This window comes from Juglans regia, chromosome 12 (genome assembly GCF_001411555.2).
Source record: "Juglans regia cultivar Chandler chromosome 12, Walnut 2.0, whole genome shotgun sequence".
Lineage (NCBI taxonomy): Eukaryota > Viridiplantae > Streptophyta > Magnoliopsida > Fagales > Juglandaceae > Juglans > Juglans regia.
In genome coordinates, this window is record NC_049912.1 from 1,477,285 (window position 1) to 1,499,676 (window position 22,392).

Below are 22,392 nucleotides of genomic sequence, written 5' to 3' on the forward strand. Positions count from 1 at the left end.
AAATCACTTCCTAACATAGAAACGAAATATTACCATAAAAGGCAAATAAATATCTAAAATTGGAGATTTGAATGAGAAAATAACTGATTTTGGACTCGGGAACAATACATATGCTTGGTGATCACCATGATGTGTGTGCCGAAAAGAACTTTTGAATTTGAGTCATATGCGCGAATCCGATACCCATAACCAAAGTTATAGTCAAAATACCAACACGTGTTCAAAACAGCCCCAAATCAAGAAAAAACATTTTTTCCTATTGTACTTGCATTGATCTACCATCTGAAGGTGGTTCAGCGCCATAAACGTGCAATCTGATAGTTCAGCATTATATGACCCAGATTCCCCTGCATCAGCATGCGTAGAACTGATCTATCTAAGACTTGTACAAATCATTACTCTACTGTTCAATTATAAGGTAGTCCAATCTCAACATTATAGAGCTAGAAAAATCAGCATTATGAAAGTCGACAACGACATATATCCTAACTTATTTGTACTTCAAGTGGCAACAATATCACCGGTAGTCAGGGTTTTGATAAAGTAAAGGTACATAGATGGGTAATTGTGAAGAGGTTATATGTCAATGTTGTCATTTGTAATATTAGTTAGATATATTAATTATATATACACTATACTCCTATCTCACTTTCATTATATAGCTAATATGACATTATTCATGATCGGTTAGATAAACTCTAGTTTTAAAAAAATATATGAATAATATTATCACAACATCCAATATAATAAGAGTGAGATGAAAATGTCGTATTTAACACTATCCCCGTACTATTAGTTGCAACTATATATTGGAATTACGGCCATGGAGGCTGATCAACAACTCAACCAGCATGCAACCATTTCAAAATAGAAGAGCAAACACATAATATAAACCCAAATTCATAATGTTGCCACACTCAAGACCTCAAATGGTAAAAGTAGAACCAGCAAATGAATCACCTATCCGAGTGCGCACACACGCTCTGACTACAGAGTTATATGGAGGGATCCGTAGCAATAATCGATGATATCAATCTTAAAAATCAAAGCAAATTAAAGAAATGTGAATGTCTTGGAGGATGGAACTAGATCAGCACCCTTCATAATTTATTCACTAGGACCAATGATGCATGATTGAAATTGGTATATTTTGTCCTCATTGGAATGCTTTTTCTCCCCTCTCACTTTTCTATTCATTACCATTTATGTTATTTGTCGGCTATGGCTGGAATGGCCAACAGACTGGGTGAGGTCCTCACAATGATTGCTGTAGGGAAAATGATGTACTCGTGAGTGAGAAAGCACGTAGATAGAGACATGCAAGCAAAGACAAAACACTTGCAAAGCTTGCATGCAGACGTAGCAGGCCAGGTGAGACTTTTTGGAGTGGTGTAGTTCTATATACCGTCCATTGCAGTCCTAGTACATGAAATGACCATTTTATCTTCATTTTAAAGCATGAATGAACTAAATTACCCTTCCTTCTCTACAATCTAAATCTGAAGCAAATTTGACCCAAATTCAAATCGCATCCCTACGTTTTTCCCTCTGCGTCGTGCATGCCCTTCGACCCGAACAACTCTCTCTTCCACCATCGATGACCACCCTCAACCCACCATCGACGGAACGACCTTCTCCACCATCAACTGCCGATGACCTCCTTGGTAGAGAACCTTGATAAGCATTTATTTATTTACATACATCATGGGTTGTTTTAGCTAGTTTGCACTTTGGATAACACACTAATTTCATGTTTTAGCTAGTCCTGCTGTCGGGTTTTGGTTTTAAGAAGAAATGATTTAGGGATGGACAATCTGATTTTTGTTTGTTGAATCAGTCTATAATGGCATGTTCCTAGTTTTTTTTGGTGAACCAGTCTATGATGGGTTGAATGGCTCGGCTAGGGGGGATAGCTGAGCCAGAACAGAGGCATCGAGAGGTCGTTAAGGCCGTTCTTAGGCACTCTTACCGTTGTGGCCTAGCATCACTCTTCCCATTGTGGCCTACCATTGTGTTGTGTTCTTGTACCAATATTTCGGAAAATATATTTCATTTCTTATTTATATACACCACTGGAATGCATTAACTTAATTTTTCTCAAGTTTGAGTTTTCTCTATGGATTGTCTTGAATCTATGACCATGTTCTACTTATAATATATATATATATATATATATATCTATATATATATATATGACCATGATCTCATGGCTTAGTTGTCCAGTATTTTGTTTTGATGTGTATAGTTTACTGTTTTGATCTCTTATGTGGGTATAATGACTAATGATGTGGGTATAATATTTGGTGTTTGCTCTTGTATGTATCATGTTCTTTTCAACTTTACTACAAATTTTATCAGAGAATGAAAAGAAGTTTAACAGTGATCGATGATATATGCAACCAAACTCATACGATGTGAGCATCTGTTTATCTTCTTATTTGCAAGCCAATGAAGTATATAACAAGAATAAATATTATTGTCTGCATGCAAAAATGACTTTGTCCGCATGTAAATACATCCTATGCAGATAAGCTGGGAAGGCAGGCAAAATATATGTTTCCTGGAGAATTCTAAAGCATAAATCAGAAAACAAAACTACACATAAACACAACCAGAAGTTAAGACAGCATTGCCCTATCAAGGCAGAAGCTGTGTGTAGAGCCACATTAGTTCGAATAGATCTGTATCCAGCAAAAAAAACCAAGTCATCTCTGCATATGCTGTGAGAATGAAAACAAATAGCAAAATCTCATTTCCAATGGAGATACCCTCTTCATTTATTTTATTTATTTACTAGTTTCACATTTCTTACCCAACAAAACATATTGTACTATTAGGAAACAATAAAAATTAGTCCATAAGTTGAAACTGGTGGTGTTAAATTTTGTAAAATTGAAACAAGTTCTTAACTTGGCATTTTTTTTCATATGGGATTAGTGTATACATGATTCCATAATAGGCAAAAACAGCATATAAACAAGAATCAGTCAAAGATTTAACTAGATTTTATTTAAGTCTTGTATTCTCCTTGTGTACTTGGACTATGCCTATTACTTGGTTTAATAACATTTCTTTTTTCCTATATAAACAATAACCACTCCCTCGAAATTACAATATCGAACACTTATTCATTGGATACATCTTACATCAGGTAGCCTATTTCTTCTTGTGTACATGAGCTTCACCTATTTTATTTGCTTCTAATAAAATTATCTCTTACTTATAAAAAAAAAAAAAAAAAAAAAACATCAAGTAGCCTATTTCCAACCATGACATGTCTACAATAGTAAGAATATAAGTGATGCTCTTCTTCATCATAACCTTTGTCATCTCCAGTCACACTTGATGATGTTGCACATTTCACATGGGTGTCATTTAAGTGAATGAAAATGAGTATATATTGCCTATGTTAGAAACATAATCATACTTCTGAACTTTGTTTCTAGCATTTATTAACTTTTGTTTCAATTGTTTTCTATTCTTGGTTGTCAGGTTTTCTAATTTGTTGTGTTTTAAATTATATATATACATATATATATATTTACTTTCATGTTATGCTTTAAATATATAAAGATTGTTCTTGATGGAGAAAGGGGAAGAATGCACATCTACTAGGCGACCGCTATTTTTTTCAGAAAGCAGTAATTATATGGATACCCCAAATGTGACAGATGATGAGGTAGTGATTGATAATCATGGTATAGTGCTGGGGAATGATGATGACAACATGATTTTAGAGCCAACGCCAAGAAATGATGATGATGGGGTTTCAGAGCCAACGTCGAGAAATGATGATGATGGAGTTTCAGAACCAACACCGGGAAATGATGATGATAGGGTTTCAGAGCCAACGCCGGGGATGTTTTTTAAAACTGAAAAAGAACTCATTTACTACTACAAGCAAAATGGGAGACAGACTGGATTTGGCATAATGACCCAAAGAAGTAAAAGAGAAGATGATGAGAGTGTTAGATATGTAACACTTGGGTGTGCTCGTGGTGGTAAGGCAAGGAAACGTATGACTCTACTTTGTATTCTTGTAAACTTTGTGTATTGTTGTAACATTGGATATTTATATCATTTTAAGTATATGAATAATGTTATGGGTATGAGATATGTTATTATTGTTCGGAATGACGATTGATCAAAGTGTTGGATGCTTATATTAAAGTGTTGGTTCAAAGTTATAATCTCATGGATTTTATTCAATGTAGAACAAAATAGATGAAATATAGTGCAAAGAAAATACTTCTCATAACCATTCATAATGTTCACAAGTTTGATGGATTTGAATATTACAACATTGATAAAGGTTGTAAACCTATCTATTACAACCTACTTAACAACATTACACAGTTTGATATACAATATTGCTACTAATTTGTAACTGTTCTTGATCCTATCCAATAACAAAATATTAGAATTGCAAATCTCCAATACACGCAGGGTCGCATGCTTGTATGATTAATATATTTCATTACACCATGAAGCTCATACTGATCATTTTGGATGTCATCTTCTGATTTTTACATCTGTACCCTTGCACGTTGGAGCTCTTCCTCCCATTTTTAGAGTTCTTCATCTTTCTTTTGGAGGCGACGTTCTCTTTCGCACACAACCTTTTTTTCATTTTCTACTTCAATATCTACCCATAAGAAGTACTCCCAGTATGAGCCTTCCTTGCAGCAAACATCTAATTAGTGTGAGAAATTACAATTAATACAACAATATCTGAAAAAATGTTGCACATACAAATTTTTTTAGTGTTACCCCTCTATTATAATTTGGACAATAATAAAAAGGTCGGCTTGAATTTTTTGTTATTTTCGATAATTTTAAGCGTGTCATCTCTTCACATAGACATTTTGGAGTATGATTCGAAGAAGATGAAGAATGCGATGAAGACATTGAGTATCAAAAATAGAAACGGTTCTCGAAACTGTGTTATTCTGGAAATGTGTTGTGCCTACATCAGATAATAATCTCTTAGTAATTGCTGGTCCAGCAAAAGCAAGAAAGAAAATGGATAAAAGTTAGTAGAAACTAAAGTTCCCAAAGTTTGGGTAGCTAGTACATTCTTCTTTAAAGTTTCCAAAGTTTCAAAAACAAGATAAAAACCAATAACAATGAAAGACATATGATAGACTGCAGTTAAATAATATCTTGTGGGTATCATGTGTGCAGGTGCAGCACCTAATGTTAAGTAAATGATAGTGGGTATCATGCGTGGGTATCATGCTTGAGATTGAAAATCAAGCACACATTTTCAGAAGAGAGCCTTTTGCAAATCACTTACATAGTTGGTAAATGATAGTATTCAAGTAATAAGTGAGTTGCAAGAAGTCTATCAACAAGTCTACAAGTTAAAACACATACACTTCAAGTATAAATTACCATATGGAACAAGTGAGTTGCAGGAATGAAATATTTTATGCAAACCCCAGAAAATATTTCTGGGTTCCATAAGTGAGTTGCAAGAAGCCTATCAACAAGTATGCAAGTTCAAACTCATACACTTCAAGTATAAATTACCATATGGAACTCATTCATGAATTTGAACAAACACGTAGAGTGCATTTCTAAAACCAGAAATATTTTCTACAAATAAATAAAGATCTTAACACAAATTTATAAACAAGCAAAACCATGCATACATTTTCACGCTCAAGCGAAGAATTATATGCAGAAGAAGACACTGAGTGAAATCCCAGAGAAGGAAATCCCTCACTAACTACCGCTCAAATCGCAGAGAAGGAAATCTCTCACCAAGATGGAGATGGCCACGGCGACGGCGCTGCACGATGGGCATTAGCGACGATTTATTAAATATTTACGACGACTATAATTTGTCGAAAAAAATTTTTCTAGCGATTTAATAGGCAAACCGAATGAGTATTTACGGCGTTTTATTTAGAATTTGGGACGTAAAAAAAATCACTAGAAAAAGTAACTGTTTATGGCGATTTTTTCAGTTCGCTGGTTTAACTTATAAGTGAGTAAGCAATTGTGACGAATATTCGGCGCAGTAAAAATCGTTTGAAAAGATTATTTGCAGCGATATATGAGGTTATTTCCGACGATTCTTGGTGTCGGAAAAGACAACATTTATTGTAGTGAGATGAGTTAGATATTATTATGAGCATTTTATAGATGAAATGTAGGATTTCAGCTATTTTCGATCTGTTGAAACCAAGCTCTTATTATTTTTCACTCGAATACGATATTTTAAATATTTTCGAGATATATCTATGCATATAGACACAGCAAGCTGTGAGTTTCATATAAATCGTCTACTCGATGGACTAACATTAAACAATATTATTTAATAATGTACAACCCTCGTGTAGTATGTTTCTCTCTCTTAATTATTAGACTATATATTTAGTTCAGATTCGAAATTGTATATAGAATAAAGTTAGTCTACTAACCCAAAGTGACCGCTTCATTTGACCTTTCAGTGAATTTGTAATTTAATGATGAAGGAAGTGATTTTAAGTGTATTAGTATATTTTTTTATTTTTTAAAAATATTTAAATACACTAAGAAAATGTGAATAGAAAAATTTTAAAAAAAAAATTTGCCAAAGCAATCGGTAACACTGAGCGATGCTACTCATGCGGCAGAGTAGCACCGCTCTTGTATATATAAACAAAAATGCTGCTTGCAACAGAGCTGTGGCACCCCCGCATCATCGCAATGCGACGTGGCAGTATGAGGAACAACGTCGTTCTAATTTGAGAAGAGCAGTCTGCAACTCTGCCCCATCGAAACACTTTGTCTCTCCCATCCCCACGACGTCAGAAGCCATCCCCATCGTCTTCGTCTTCTCCCTGTCGAAGCCCCCCTCATCTTCGTCTTCTCCATTAAAGTCACCACCTCACAATGCCACAGCCCACGAAGCCCCTATCGTCTCCTCCACAGTCAGCCTTTGTCTTCTCCACGAACGCACGAACACCCACAAATCATGATAACTTTGAATCCCATGGTCTAAATCTCAGTCCAAATGCGTACCCAAACTTTCCCAAAATCCAAACGGAACAGAGCATAACGAACCCACCCAACCCAAATGCACAAATCATATAAATTACACAAATTCCCTTGTTGATTTATACCAAAAACATAAAAATAACCCACAATTGAAAGAACCCAAAAGTCAGCAATGACAATGAGAAACTTCTTCAAATCTCTTCTAGTCATAATATCATGCAAGACTACAAAATCTCAGTTAATTTCAATTCTCAGAGCAGCAGCAACTTGCAAGAAGAGCAAGCTCGAGAAGATGAACTTCTGGGATTTGGGGTGGATTCTTTTTTATACAAGAGTAAAAAAAGACCCAAATTGCAGTAGCTCAACCGAGGAACTTTGCAAGCATCTCCATGAGAGATCAGGAGCTTTTCTCCCAAGCAAAAATAATTAAGAAATGGGATATGAGAACTTTGGAAATTAAGGATCCAAACCCTTGGACATTTTTTAGGGTGTGGTTGAATCTCGAGTCTAAACTCGTTGTAATGCTATCTTTCTTCTACTAAAAGACTAAGGACACAGGAACAAGGGAAGTGGTGGACAAGACGATGACAGTGACTTCGAGTGTTCGCGTGGGTTTCATGGGTTCGTAGAAAACACGACGACTGACTGTGGAGAAGACGAAGATTGGGCTGCGGCGGGCTTCGACTTCGTGGGGCGGCGACTTCGTGGAGGACGATGGGGCTTCGTGTGGATGTAGAAGACGAAGAAACGAAAACATAGTGAAGAGTAGCATTCGTGGGGATGGGGGCGAAATGGAAACGAAGACAGAGTGCAAATGACGTCATTGTTTTGCCACGTTGAACACGATGCCGCGGGAATTTCCCAAGACGGTTGCGAGTAGCATTTTTTATATATAAATATCTATATATACTAGTGAGGGTACAATTCCATCTAAAGTCCTTTGCATTAATGTATATATTTGGAATGTACGTATATTAATGGTCCTCATGATTTGGAATGTACGTGTGTATATATTATATATATATATATATATATATATATATATAAAGTCGGAATCTGTAATGCATACATGAATAAATGACTGTAGTACTACTGGATTTGATGGGGCCGGCATGGATCATGATGCACTCCCGAATTTTTTTGCAATCGATGATAGTACTGTTAGGGACCAACTTTATTGGTTGGCATAATATATATTGCAGTCCAACATTTTGGCAACCAATTTTATATATTTTTCTTGAATAAATATAAGTATTGAGTAATGATATTATGCTGTATATATTTTATAAATATTAGATATAATTTTAGAGCATATAAATTATGCACGTTTTATTTTTTAAAATGTAGAATTTATCATTATAAAAAATAATAATATTAATTCTTTTATCTAGATCTAAGATTTACCTAATTTTTTTTTTTAAAAAAGAGTATTACATTAGACTTACCCTCCGTTTAGACATAGAAACGGTTTCATTCTATTTCATTTTTTTAAAATTTTTATAAAAAATATAATAAAAATTTTAATTTTTTTAAATTTTAAAATAATAATAATATTATAATAATATTTAATTTAATTTTTATCTAAAATCATTTCATCTCATTATTTAAATGGCACTTTCAGTTATTAAAATTACAAATATCATTATTCATAAGTATTGAATCGATGTACTAATAAATATATATAATTAGGATGAATCAATAAAGTGGCCGAGGAATGCAGATAGCCAGATATATATATTATAGATGTGGACCAGTCGATGATCATGCCGCTTAAAAGGTGTAGGATTGGGACTAGTCATTCTGGTCCCCTAGTTTTTTTTTTTTTTTTTGAACTAGTAATGGTCCCCTAGTTAATGATTGAATCATCTAGGGTATCTTCCTTTCTTTTCGCAACGCTATCTTTCTTGAGTTTATAAGCAACATTAGCTTGAGATGATCATTAATTATTTAATTAGGATTGTAAGACAAAAACCATTACAAGAAAAACTAACTTTTGTGATTATTTGTTTATAACGAAAAGATTATTTATGATTAAAATATATTTATTTTAACTGTAAATAGTCATTTCGTTAGAATTAATTAATCACAAATAAACTATTTTCTTATAGTGAATTATATATTAGAATACGTGATAGACACTATAAATTAAAGAACAATCTTATAAGCAAAGAGATGCATTGGTCTGACGTCTACACTGTAACAACCATAGATCAAGATTAATTTCCTGGCCCTCCATATATATATACATATATATATATATATATATATGTATGTATAACTTTGCAAGCAAAAGAAATTTGTATTTAAATTAGTAAATCTCTTTCACTAAAAACTCTGTTGCATCTTTTACCCTTTTTCCTATAATCTAATTAATTGTATTTAAATATCTATGATTAAAAAAATATTTGTTTTTCGGTCATGTGAGAAGAAGGTAGTAGTGAAAGTAGGTAGGAATAAAAGAAAAAGAAAATAATAGTAGCTAGTTATAGAAAGATGAAGATAGAAAGGAGAAAAAACTCTCCTACTATTCGATTGATCATGAGCAGTATGGAGGAAGGGACTACTTCTTACTTGGAGAAGGAGGGATATTGATGATCGGCTCCATGCATGATCTTGGTTTAGTTTTTGGGAGAGATGATCAAGAAAAGAGTATTATTTTTCCTATTTAGAAAACAAACAAGTTTTGACGGAAGAGAAATATTTTAGTCATTAAAGGATTACATAAAAATAATCTCACAGACTGATATGGTTTGACGTGGTTCGTTAAATTATAAAATTATTTTTATTATAAAATAGATCTAATAAATCAGATGAAATCACGTCAATTTATAAAATTATTTTATATAATTTCTTTCTAGATGTAATAATACTCCGACGGAATAACATGACTAGGTGGCCACTTTAAACCAAAAGCCATTTTGGAAATTCTACCCTCACATTAAAGTTGTCTGGCAAGTTGCCTATTCCTATTCTTCTTGGCACTTGTACACATGGATAACACTAATTAGATGGGCCATGCTCAAACGGTCAAGCTACCATGGAATCTAGGCCTTTCAATCCATGAAACTTTTTTTTAAAAAAGATCCTCAAATATATACGACGTTGAGCTTAGTTTGGAAGCTTCTGTTTAATGGAATTTGTAATCATACGGCTTCATTTAGCCAATTAGGGAAAACTTCGAATCTGAGATGTTAGTTGAATGAAGAGGTCCCATTGGCCTTACTGTCCAAACACAGTCCACAAAGTTCCTCATATCTATCTATCTATCTTATCTATCTATATGATATATATATATATATATATGTGTGTGTATATATATATATATATATATATATATATATATATCAGAAAGCTGCCTATATATGTACCCATCTCTCTGATCTTTATTATTAGGAATGTTATCATATCTTCTTTCATCAGAATCCTATACATGGAGCCTCCATGATGGAGGAGGTCCCATGAAATTACTGGATCCGTGGGAAAAACAGAGCAAGTTCCATGTTAGCATGTAATCTTGTTAAGATCCAATGAATGATAAGGTATCCCAAGCACATATAACCCTTGCATATGCATGATGCAGACATATAATATTACATCGACCCAACAAGCATAAATGGGGTAATTAAAGTCGATGAGAAGTTCTATTTGTGAGTCGGTGTGGAAGATCATATAAGGGAATTAAAAATCTACTATAGCTTTTAAATTATATCTAAATTAATATCCGTTTCTTGTCTATATATATATATATATAGAGTACCAATTGAAGATATACATCTCCTGAGAATACTAAGAATATATAGGTGTAATATCGATCCATATGGTTTTTGAATTCGTAATGTTTCTATTAAACCAATGATCATAATTAACACTACACATGATGTGGAGACAAAATTACTGAAAGGCAGCTTGCATATTGTGCAATCAATGGAAATGCTACCAGACGTGGATCGCTGGATACAAAAGCTATGAAAAGACTTTCAATGTGATGTTTTATGACAGACAGACAGACAGACAATCATTAATTTGTTGATTTCCATGATTTTACATGCCCTAAATTTTCTTAATGGCCGTCAAATCTTTCATCTCAGACCCTACCATGCATAAGAGCACTCTGTATTAGTCAAAATTAAAGAATATTTCTTTATAAATATATGAAAAATTCATAAATAATTTCTATATTAAAATATTTATTTTTTTATTATATAACAATAAAATAATATAATATAAATTTAATTTTGGTTATTCACATCAAATTTTTACATTAGATTATCTATTTATTCATTATATAATAATGAATAACTAATAATTTCAAAATTATTTTATTTTTATTTTATTTTATTTTATCATATTTTACTATTCTACCTATTATATATTAATTAATAATCATATTCTTATTAAATTAATATATCACTAACTCAAATTAATATATCAATTATGATAAAATATGTGATAGAAAGAAAATGAGAGAGAAATAATTAATAAAATATGTATTTGATGTATGTACAGTAACCTTCAAATTTTAAAAAAATAATTTAAAAGTCACTATAGCTAAATTCTAAATATTTAGAATTTAGCTAATCCATTGTGAGCATATTTTACTCTCTAATAGCTAAATACTCAATGGATTTAACTTTTAGCTAATCCATTGAAGATGCTCTAAGAACATTAGCCATAAGTCTGAAGTTCGACTAGAATCTTAATTTTTTATTATAATATCAATTTTTGACTAGGTGAGTTTATATTGGACTAGTCATTTTAAAATTAAAATAATAATATAATATTATATCTTTTAATAATATTTGACAAAAATTTTCTGGCAATTCAATCACTCGATAAAGAGGAAATGGGAGAAAATAGAAAGAGAAGAGGGAGAGAAAAGCGTACACAGAGAAGAGGGAGAGAGAAGCTAAGAAGAGAGATTATCGTTTGGGCTAGAAGACGATGACAACGTAGACGATCGACGGAGAGAATGGTGCTTGCAAGTTGAAGAAGAAGAAGCTGAAGGTATCTTGTGTTGGGAGCTTTCAGGAGAAGAAAGGAAAAACAAGGAAAATGAGAGGAAAGAAAAGAACAAGAAAAAGAGAGAGCGGAAGGTAAATGAAATAATAAAATGTTACTTTCTAATATGAATAGTAACTCGCAAGGTTTGGAGATGACTTAAGATTTACTGTAACTCAAGTATTGAGTTTTAAACCTTTTAGCTAGTTCAATGTAAAAAAAATTTCTTACATATAATTAAAATTTAGACTTACATTAAATTTTGCTAGCCGTTACCGATGCTCAAAAGCACGAGTCTTCAACAATATGTTTATCTCAGCCAGGTTTGCACTTACTACTTCAATCATTTATGTTCCATCATCTATATATATATATATATATATATATATATAATATATATATATATATCTGTCTATTACTTAAAAGCGTCTATCACATACTGTTCATTACTGTTAATCAACAGTAATGAACAGTACGCAGTTTTTTTTTCTTTTTTTGTCCGTGTGAATGCCAATGTGGAACGTACTACCACAATCGTGCGTAGGGAATGAGAGAGAGGAAGAAAGAAAAAGTGGAAAAAAATATTGATTTTTGAGTTTTAAATGAACAATAAAGAAGCTGTTTTTTTTCTCACATGTTTTTTTCGCATATCCTATTATTGTTTATTATATTATACACTAAAAATCAACTTTAATTTATAAAATATTAATTTTTCATCATTAAAAAAATGATGAAATTTTACTGTACATTTTTAAGAGAAAAAAACTATCTAATTAATTTGAATTTTTAATATAATTTAAATTTCATAATAAATGATGAACATAAATAAATAATAATTTTATTTTTATACATTAGACTATTTTAATATTCGAAATTACACTTTATTTTTTTCTTCAATTTGAGAGATTTGGCAAACGTGCTTTTTTTTATCAATTAGAAAATCTTACGCCATACAGGATTTTACACAAATACCACTAATTTCAACATAAACAAGCTCATTCTAGAGATCAGCGCAATCACTGAATCAAATAAATAGCAAAAACAGAAAAAAAATAATTCAAAAATATGAACTAATTAATTACTGTCGTATGGCCGATCTGACACTTGTGTCATTGCCGACCTTACTATACTAGGATGCCAATTAACCTTTTATATATGTGTACGTATATATATGTCCTTATATTTAAAAGTGTATGTCGTCTGATGAATAGTAAGATGAACAGTAATGAACAATGATAAACAGTATTCTTATTTTACGCTTCCCTTCTTCGTTCATCTCTACATCCTCACAGCAATTCTCTTTACAAAATCACCACAAAATATCACAAAAATTATTACAAGAGAACTGCTACAGAAAAAGTAGACCGAAAATATGTCCTGAATGTGTATTTCACTTTTTTATTTTTATTTTTTTTCATGTATTTTTTTAATTATCATAAACATTTTTAAAAAAAATAAAAAATTCACAACATCATTAAAAAACAATTCCTTAATCACTAGGTTAAAAAAAAAAAGGTGAGAGAGGGAGAAAGAGAAAGCGAGACGAAAATGAAACTTTTTAGGATTGAAATCTAACTCTTCATCATAACTCTCCAAATTTGATCAAATAGTAAAAATTTAAATACTGATTTAAATTAATTTAAAATATATAATTAACATATAAATATCATATTATAAATACATTATCAAATTTAATTTATAAAATACTAATATTTCATCATTAAATAAATGATGAAATTTTGTTAAATATTTTTAAAAAAATATAACTATATAAATAATTAGAGTTTTAACATAATTTAAATATGATAATATTCTTAAATAACTAAAGAGAACTGCTACAATTAACGAAAAAGCAGCCCGAAAATATGTCCTAAATGTGTATTTTATTTTTTTATTTTTCTTTTCTTTTTTTTAATGTATTTTTTTAATCATCATAAATATTTTTAAAAAAATAAAAAATTTATAACATCATTAAAAAAACACTTCCTCAATCACTAAATAAAAAAATTAAAAAAAAATTAGGCAAACGTCCTTGGACGTTACCTACTGCTAGTATATATATATATATATATATATATATATATATATATGTATGTATGTAATTTTAAGTGTCTTAGAGTGTTTTTTTATTTTTTAAAATTATTTAAATATATTAAAAAAAACAATAACAACAAATAACAAGTAGGACTGTATAGAAACCGACAGCACCGGCCGCCACCGACGCGAACCGACCTGCCGCGTCAGGAACCGGCCAGAACCGGTCGGCATGCGGAAGAAATTTCAAGAAATCGACGTTCAGCGGTTTGGTCTCGATTTGAAGCTAGACCGGACTGCTGAACCGACCGATATAATAAAATCTTTTTTTTTTTAACATAGCCTTATCAAAATGGCACCGTTCCACTTGAGTTTAAGTTGAACGGCACCGTTTTAGTTAATAAGTACTACAACAGATATTGGAAAAGACTTCGTTTGGCATTAAACCAAACGTCGTCGTTTTATTAAGGACGTAAGAAAAAAATAATAAGTCTGAAACGATGTCGTTTCACTTAAACTTAATTGAAACGGCGTCGTTTCGTTAAGAGTATTCTTCTTCCCCGATCGTCTCCTTCCCGAACTCTCCTCTGTAACTCTCTCTCTCTCTCTCCTCTGTAACTCTCTCTCTCCTATCCATCTCTCCCTCTCTCATGCTCTCTCATAATTATCTCACTAGAACTGTCAAAGAACCAAGGCCGATCGAGAATCGATAGAGAACCGCCTCAATCGGTATCTTCCTTGCCATCAACCGATTACGGTCGGTGCCTCACCCATTTTTCTAGATGTCGGTCGGTATCAATTTTGTCCAAAAACTACGCCGACGACGTCTATTTTCACCCCTAATAACAAGCGTCAACTTGTAGCCCGATTCTTATAATTCAACACTGTGGTACCAGTACCATAAATTAATACAATGATTACGAAAGGAGGCAAAGCACAGGCCAAAAAGTACCTCTTGGTGATGGAGCAACCACCGCAACAATGACGGGGCAGATCACTGTAGGCTCAGTCGACCAGTCTATCTTTCTTCTCTTAATTAAAACAACAATACAAGGACTACGATACGTACATCCATCCATCCATCGATGATCTCTCCCGATGTTTAATTACTCTTGCTAGCTAGTTAGTCTCCTCTTTTCCTACCTCTCATTAATTTCTAGGCTAGCTAGCTATTTCAAACCAAGATGCGCAGCATGACCAGTTCCACCTCTGCCAGAGGCATCGCCGCCATTGTCGGCGTGGGACCGATGCTCGGCCGCTCCATCGCTCGCAAGTTCGCTCACGAGGGCTACACCGTCGCCATCCTATCTCGCGACTTAGGTATCTTTAATGTATACAGAATATATGTCCTATTCCCTTCTCTCTTACTAATTTCCATGTAATTCAGATAGTATCGAAGAGATGGGTCCAAATTTCTCATATCAAACAGTTGTACGTTTTGTTTCTGGGTCTTCCATTTCCTTTCTTGTTACTAATAATTGGCCGGGGAGGATATACATATATTTTTTAGGGAGATTGTCGAGGTTTGCGGAGGAGATAGCGAGGGAGGAGAAAGCGCAAGTGTTTGCGATACGAATCGACTGCTCGGACTCAAAGAGTGTGACGGAGGCATTCGAAGGGGTTCTCTCTCTGGGATTTGTGGAAGTTTTGGTGTACAATGCGTACCAGCCTGTGTCTTCGCCCCCAACCAACTTCGCCAGCATCCGCATCGACTCCTTTGAGAAGTCCCTCGCAGTCTCTTCCGTTGGTGCCTTCCACTGCGCCCAACAGGTATTATATATACAGTACCCTAACTCTTCAATCCCCACGAGCCCTTTGGCTTTGGTTGCCCTCTGCTGGCTGCAGGTTGCTCAGCTATGGCGTCGACGTTTCCTTAATTTTCTCGGGAACCATGCAATATTTTATGTGTAGCTCTTTTTTTCTTTTTTAATTTCCTGGGTTTGATTTCATTTATTAGTTTAAAACTTTTTTGCTTCCATAAAATTGGGAAGGTTCTTCCAGTCATGGTGGAAAAAGGAAGAGGGACAATTCTATTCACGGGATGTTCAGCTTCTCTCAACGGCATTGCTGGTTTCTCGGAGCTATGTACGTAATCTCTGGTTTTCTTTTCTTGTTTTCTCTTCTTTTTCTCTTCCAATCACTTACATGAATCAGATTACAATATCAATAAATGATCAGTTAAAATACCCACCTTTTTATTGTTTGGCTAATCTGTGCATATATATATATATATATATATATATTTCCAATTTTGTATTTTTTGTACTTGTATGGAATGAGACAGGTTGTGGAAAATTCGCGTTGAGAGCACTATCTCAATGTCTGGCAAGGGAGTTCCAACCTTTGGGTGTACACGTCGCCCATGTTGTCATTGACGGTGTCGTTGGCCCACCAAGGTAAAGGTTCTTTCATCTCTTTCTTTCACTGTTTACTTTCTTACATAGATTTGGAATCTACTCCTATATATATGTCTATGCTGCTGCAAGATATTCTCTCTGTAAATATATATAGATAGGACACGAGTACTTTTCCTGTCAAACGTTGCCATCAACCAAATATTGCTTTGATTGAGAAATTAAGTGAATCGTGAAAAGAAAGTGGAATTTGCAGAGTGAGGCCATCAGCGTCGTCGCAGAGGGCGTTGGTTGGGGAACAAGAGAGCGGAGGAGGGGATGCATCAGCATCAATGGACCCAGACGCGCTGGCGCTGAACTACTGGCACCTGCACGTTCAGGACCGGGCCGCTTGGACCCAAGAGCTCGATCTACGAGCCTCCTTTAATCCCAGATCCTTCTAGTACTACTAGCTCCATTTGTATCTTAAAAAAGTTGCGGCTCTGTATGTCGTGATTCCCGAGCCTCCGACCCTACATGCAACATACACTGATGATCTTCCAAGTGGCCGGGAATAAGTTCAACTGTGTTGCATACTTTCTAGCCACCAGCTAGTTCGATCAGATGATTGATTACTCGCATTATTGTTTCTCTCTTTTTGTATTAATTTGTTCAAATATTAGACATATAATTAGATGCATGCATGTTTAATTTGCTACTTGAACTGTGATATTATATATTCGTAAGAATATATTACTTGATGATATTATATTTATAAACGTGGTTTATTATCTCCAAGTTCGAGAATTTTAAGTAGCAGTGATACCAAGTAGTGGACTCTTACAATATTTATCTATGTCTATATAAATATTTCATTAAATTAGCAATAAATTATATGTGTCCCACTAATTTATGGGATCAAGGTCCTTCAAATTCTTATTCAAACTTGGGGCCTCAAGTGAGAGAGAGAGAGAGAGAGAGGGTGACATATGAAGTGGAACTTACTGCATTTATTGTTCATGTGAATATTTTGGGCAATAATAGATGTTGTTGGGCTTACTTCATATCTCAATCTCTCTCATTTGAAACTCTAAGATTCGGGCAAGAAATTTATCAAAGGATTTTTTTTTTCTAGTTTATGTGTCTATGATCTCTTCCACTTGAGACCTTCAAATTCGGGTAAACGTTTGAGGAAATTGTTTTGCATTAAATACATCTTTATTTTAAAAACCTAACGCTGGGTAGAATAAGAATTATCTGAACGGTTAGTTAATCAATAAAAATTAGGGATTGAGATTAAGAAATGATACAAAACATAGAGAAAACTCTAAAATTAAGGTTTATTCATAAAAGACGAAGAATGGTTCTGAGGCCCACAGGTTGGGCTTAAATAGCTAAAGAAATATGAGATTGTGAGAATCTTGTCCTAAAAGAAAATTTCCCAATTATTCCATAAAAATAAAATATGTAATAAAATAAGAATCTCGCCAAAAATATGGCCCAAATAGGAATAAGAATCATCTCAAAAAAAGACAGTGAAACATTACAATAAAAGGAAAAATGACTTATTTTGGGATTTGAAATAGGAAACAACGGTCATAGCTAGAGACCATGATGTGAGCATAAAAAAAAATGCTTTCTAAATTGGGATCATATGCTCGATTTTGATTCTTGAAACTAAAATTATGACCAAAATCCTGATGCGTGTGCAATATTGTTCCAATCCGATCAATCTTCACATTTTTCTTTCGTAGTGGCACTGATCTACACTCTCGATATGGTCCAACACTATCAATGTGAAATCTGCCAACTCAGCATGGTTAAACCCGAATTCCCCTTGATCATCAAAACCTTTATTATTAATCAATATAAGAAAAATATTTGTATTTTAACTTCTTTTTTTACAACCATAATAAACACTATAATGAGTATTAATTTATAAATAATAAAACTCAATCAATAAAAATAGAATGAGAAGGGGCTATAATTACTTTAGAGGAAAATGACCTCTTTCACTTTTGACTGAAAAAGATAGAAAAAGAAAAAGAGAAAGAAAGAGAAAGGGCCGGATAAGAGTAGTCCTACCATGAAGCCTGTTTAAAATGGTCCATGCTGGCAGGTATATTTTCAACTGGATAATGATACACTTAAAATTTTTTTTTATAACTATTCTACAATTCATTTTCAGTTAATCAATACAACCATGTTGCTCCATTAAAAATAAAATTTCAATATTATAAAATTTCCCTTCATTTATGTAGAGTTATAAAATAATCGTAAGAGAATCATTTTCCTTTCAACTAAAGAGTAACAGAAGTACTGGGCATTTATCTTGCATGAGCATACATTGGGACAGTGTTTGGGTTACGTAATCACCAACCAATCAGGGTTCCACATTGATTTCAGGTCAGGCTTTTGGGACTTCTACAGTTCCATCCCATTACTTAATTATAGCAAGGAAAATACTAATCTTGAGACATTCCATCGGAGTGGGTTTCGACTATTTTTTTATTTATTTAATAATTAAGAAAATATTTTTTAATGATTTTTTTTAATATTTAAAGAGATTAAAAAATGTATTAAAAAAAAAAGAGAAAAAAACTTTTGGCCGTGGGAGAAAAGTTTTGTTACACATCTTCCACCACACTCCACACTCTACATATTTTTTAATTTTTTAAATTTTTAATATTTTTTTTAAAATTTTTTTTTTTGAGTTTATTATTTTTAAATTATTTCAAATTTTTTATTCATTATTCATATAATAAATATTTAATAAAAGAAAAAAATAATAAAAATTAAAAATAATGTAGAGTGTGAAGTGTTAGGAGGTTGTGAAGATTTTTTAGTAGGAGAATTCCTCTATACGGAATCTTGGTGGCAGTGAACAAATTGGTCTAAGTAGGGCTAAATACAGTTTTTGTATGCGCAAGTCTCATGCATTCGTTTTGAAAAAATATATATATATGATTTATATTTAAAAAAATAATTTTTTTATGTGTGTTTCAGATTTACTTACTATTTAAATGGAACGTACAGAGTTTGCACCCTCCTTAAACTGTATCTAGAATTACTCTATTCAATATATTTATGCAATCTCCTCCCCCATTATATACATGATCTTCTCCTTTCCCTCCTCAAGTTTGGCAATCATGATGGACAAAGCAAGGGACATCTCTCACTATTCATAACAACCACCCAAAAGTTGGAAGAGAGTAAAAGATAACATTGGACTACATCATGAAAAAGATCTCTCAATATCATACCACCACATGAAAAGAAAGGGAAATTATTATCAATAGCTTTGATACATGAAGATCTTAAGGTAGTATAAGAGTAAGCAATTCCGAAGAATAGGATGCTCTATTACTCTAAAAACTGTCGAAATTTTATCTTACTTGCTCTTTTTTTTTTTTTTTTTTTTTTAATCTCGCCATATAGACCTTATCTGCCCATAAAAAAAATTGTTGGAAGTTACATCTCTAAGTCATTTCAATTAGTAAACGGATGTACTCTCCAACTAATTTATCACCAATGCTCAAATTTCTGAATGAACTCATGTCTAGATGAGAAATAAATCAGGCATTCGAGGGTTTGCCCGTGCACTAACTTTGGTAAATTAACCATTTGGAGCCGTTGGAACTTCTAGTCAAGGTCCGGAATGGTTAAGCGAAAGCGGCATTTTCTCATAGGAAATTATAAAGATACAGAATTTCATGCTAGTTTAGTTACACAAAAACAAACTATCTTATCTCATCTCATATAATCATTACAATTTTTTTAAACTCCTACACAAAATATAATAAATAATTTAACTTTTTCAAATTTCAAAACAAAAATTATATTATAATAATATATTATTGATCAACTTTTAACAAAACATCTCATCTCATCTATTCTGAATTGCGTAACCAAACTCTATATACAAAATTTTGTGTTCTTAACATAACACTCTGATCCTCAGTCCACCATTGTTACGAAACAAACTATTTTTTTAACCAAATTAATTAAAGGTACATCTTCTTGTTCAAAAACTTCCATTAGGGTGGAGATCTAACGTACAAAACAAAGAAAATGACAATAAACTAATTATTTGCATCTTAAATATGTTAAATCAGCTCTTTCTAAGATAAGCAGCCTCTTAATAGCTGGGTTTAAAAAGTTTAGACCTATTGATCAAATACAGCGGTGAATTCCCTATAGCACGTACATTCCTTGGCAAAAATATCTCATGTAATCTGATTAGTTTCTCGATCTCTATATACAAGTAATTATATGAACACATGGATTTCTCTTGACATGAAACTCCTTTTAGTCAAGAAACCACAACAAGAGAATAAGAATATACTAATTCAATATAATTATATATTGCTCGGCTTATAAATACACATGAATTGCAAAGTTGTATCTAGTACGTCCTTAGCTAGCTAGCCTCGTCCATCATATTTGAATCATAGGCATAATATGGTGAAAATCCATCTATATTTAATTTTGAAAAATCACACTAAAACCTATTAATTAATGCATCATCTAGAGGGGGTGAATCGGTGTGTGACACATTCTACGGGATATTTAAAAATTATGTAGGATGGGATTTCATCAATTAGATTAGATTTTTCTATAGACCTTTCCAGGTTAAAAAAATTACTCAATATCAACTAGACATATAGCATGGTCAACAACTTAAAAAAAATAATGATTAAGAGACAAGAAACTTGTTCACGAAGTTTAACCTTTTAAAGAACTCCTTAAAGGTAAAACACTCTGAGCAACGTACCTAGAAGAAACGAATTCACTATTTGAAGAAAACTAATTACTAGTTTGATTACAAGCCTTAGAACCATCCCCTTCTACAAAACTTTTAAAAGTAATTAGAATCCTCTCCTGCATGATAAAATGAGATGTTCTGCACCTACTGTAGTAGTAGCATTAGGAACTCTGGTAACCTTTAAACTTGTTTCTTCTACTCTAACTCTAATGGCTAAACTCATTTTAGATTAAACTAATTACCATCTTTGTGTTTTGTGTGGTTTTGCAATAATTTAAAGAGAGATTCCTTGAAAAACCCGTATTCTCTCTTGGCTCATCTAAATCATGATAGCTCAACATTTGAATAGGTTCACCTAGAAGTGAATTTTGTGCTAAAGCAATCTTTAAACTTGTTTCTAATTCTACTCTTAACTCTAATGGCTATACTCGTTTTAGATTACATTTATTACCATCTTTTTGTTTTGTGTGGTTTGCAATAACTTAAGAGAGGTTTTTCTTCATGTGAGAGCTCGAAAAACCTTTTTTCTCTCTTGACTCACCGAAATGATCATAGCTTTAAATTTTAATAGGTTCATCTGCATGGAAGTGAATTTCGTGCTCTTATTTCAGCTCTTAGGATAATGAAGCATTTTTTGGATTTTGAAATTGCACTCCTAGAAAATATATGTGTGTTGGATTGTATGTGGAGCTTGGTTTGTGATCAGCAAGAAAGGTGTAGACAGAAAGTTCACTCGATTGTCGCTCGACATAGCGCCTGAGCAAATCTCAACCCGTGAGTTTGCTCGAGGTACACTCAACAATGGACTCAAGCGAATATCAGACAGATTGTTTGCTCGAGGTGTGGGTGATGTTGGGCTCGAGCGAAGCACTAACCCTAGTGTTCACTCAAGCGGCGCTCAATAGCCTGAGCCAATGTTTGATTGGCTGTCTACTTGAGGTGCACTCGCCACCACCCGCTCGAGATTGAACTGGAAAAGTAGGCAAGAGGTGGGTGAGCAATTTTGAGAGAAAGAAAGGCCCTAGAGAGAGTTGAAATTGTGTGTAAATTGATGCTCTTGTAACTCACCGTGTAACTTTATAAAGAAACAAGTTTGTTCAATGAGAGATTGAACTGGAAAAATAGGCAAGAGGTGGGTGAGCAGTTTTGAGATAGAGAAAGGCCCTAGAGAGAGTTGAAATTGTGTATAAAGTGGTGCTCTTGTAACTCATCGTGTGATTGTAATCTCCTCTAGCATAAAATTCCCTACAACTATATGGATGTAAGCACGTTGTC

General features: G+C 33.1%; 1 protein-coding gene across 1 annotated transcript; it reads left to right on the forward strand.

The window, feature by feature from the left end:
• The first annotated feature begins 14,959 nt into the window (after nucleotides 1-14,959).
• Nucleotides 14,960-17,147, forward strand: LOC109018955 (estradiol 17-beta-dehydrogenase 1-like). The gene is made up of 5 exons (XM_019001151.2): nucleotides 14,960-15,339; nucleotides 15,530-15,789; nucleotides 16,011-16,104; nucleotides 16,304-16,415; nucleotides 16,630-17,147. The coding sequence occupies exons 1-5, from the start codon at nucleotides 15,204-15,206 to the stop codon at nucleotides 16,814-16,816; spliced, it is 789 nt and encodes a 262-aa protein (XP_018856696.1). The 5' UTR covers nucleotides 14,960-15,203; the 3' UTR covers nucleotides 16,817-17,147.
• Nucleotides 17,148-22,392: the final 5,245 nt, after the last annotated feature.

Excerpts from the sequence above, each read along its gene's own strand:
- LOC109018955 (XM_019001151.2), top strand. The coding sequence starts at position 15,204 with ATGCGCAGCATGACCAGTTCCACCTCTGCCAGAGGCATCGCCGCCATT. Across the intron at positions 15,340-15,529 it reads CATCCTATCTCGCGACTTAG|GGAGATTGTCGAGGTTTGCG; the intron begins GTATCTTTAATG and ends TATATTTTTTAG. Across the intron at positions 16,416-16,629 it reads GGTGTCGTTGGCCCACCAAG|AGTGAGGCCATCAGCGTCGT; the intron begins GTAAAGGTTCTT and ends TGGAATTTGCAG.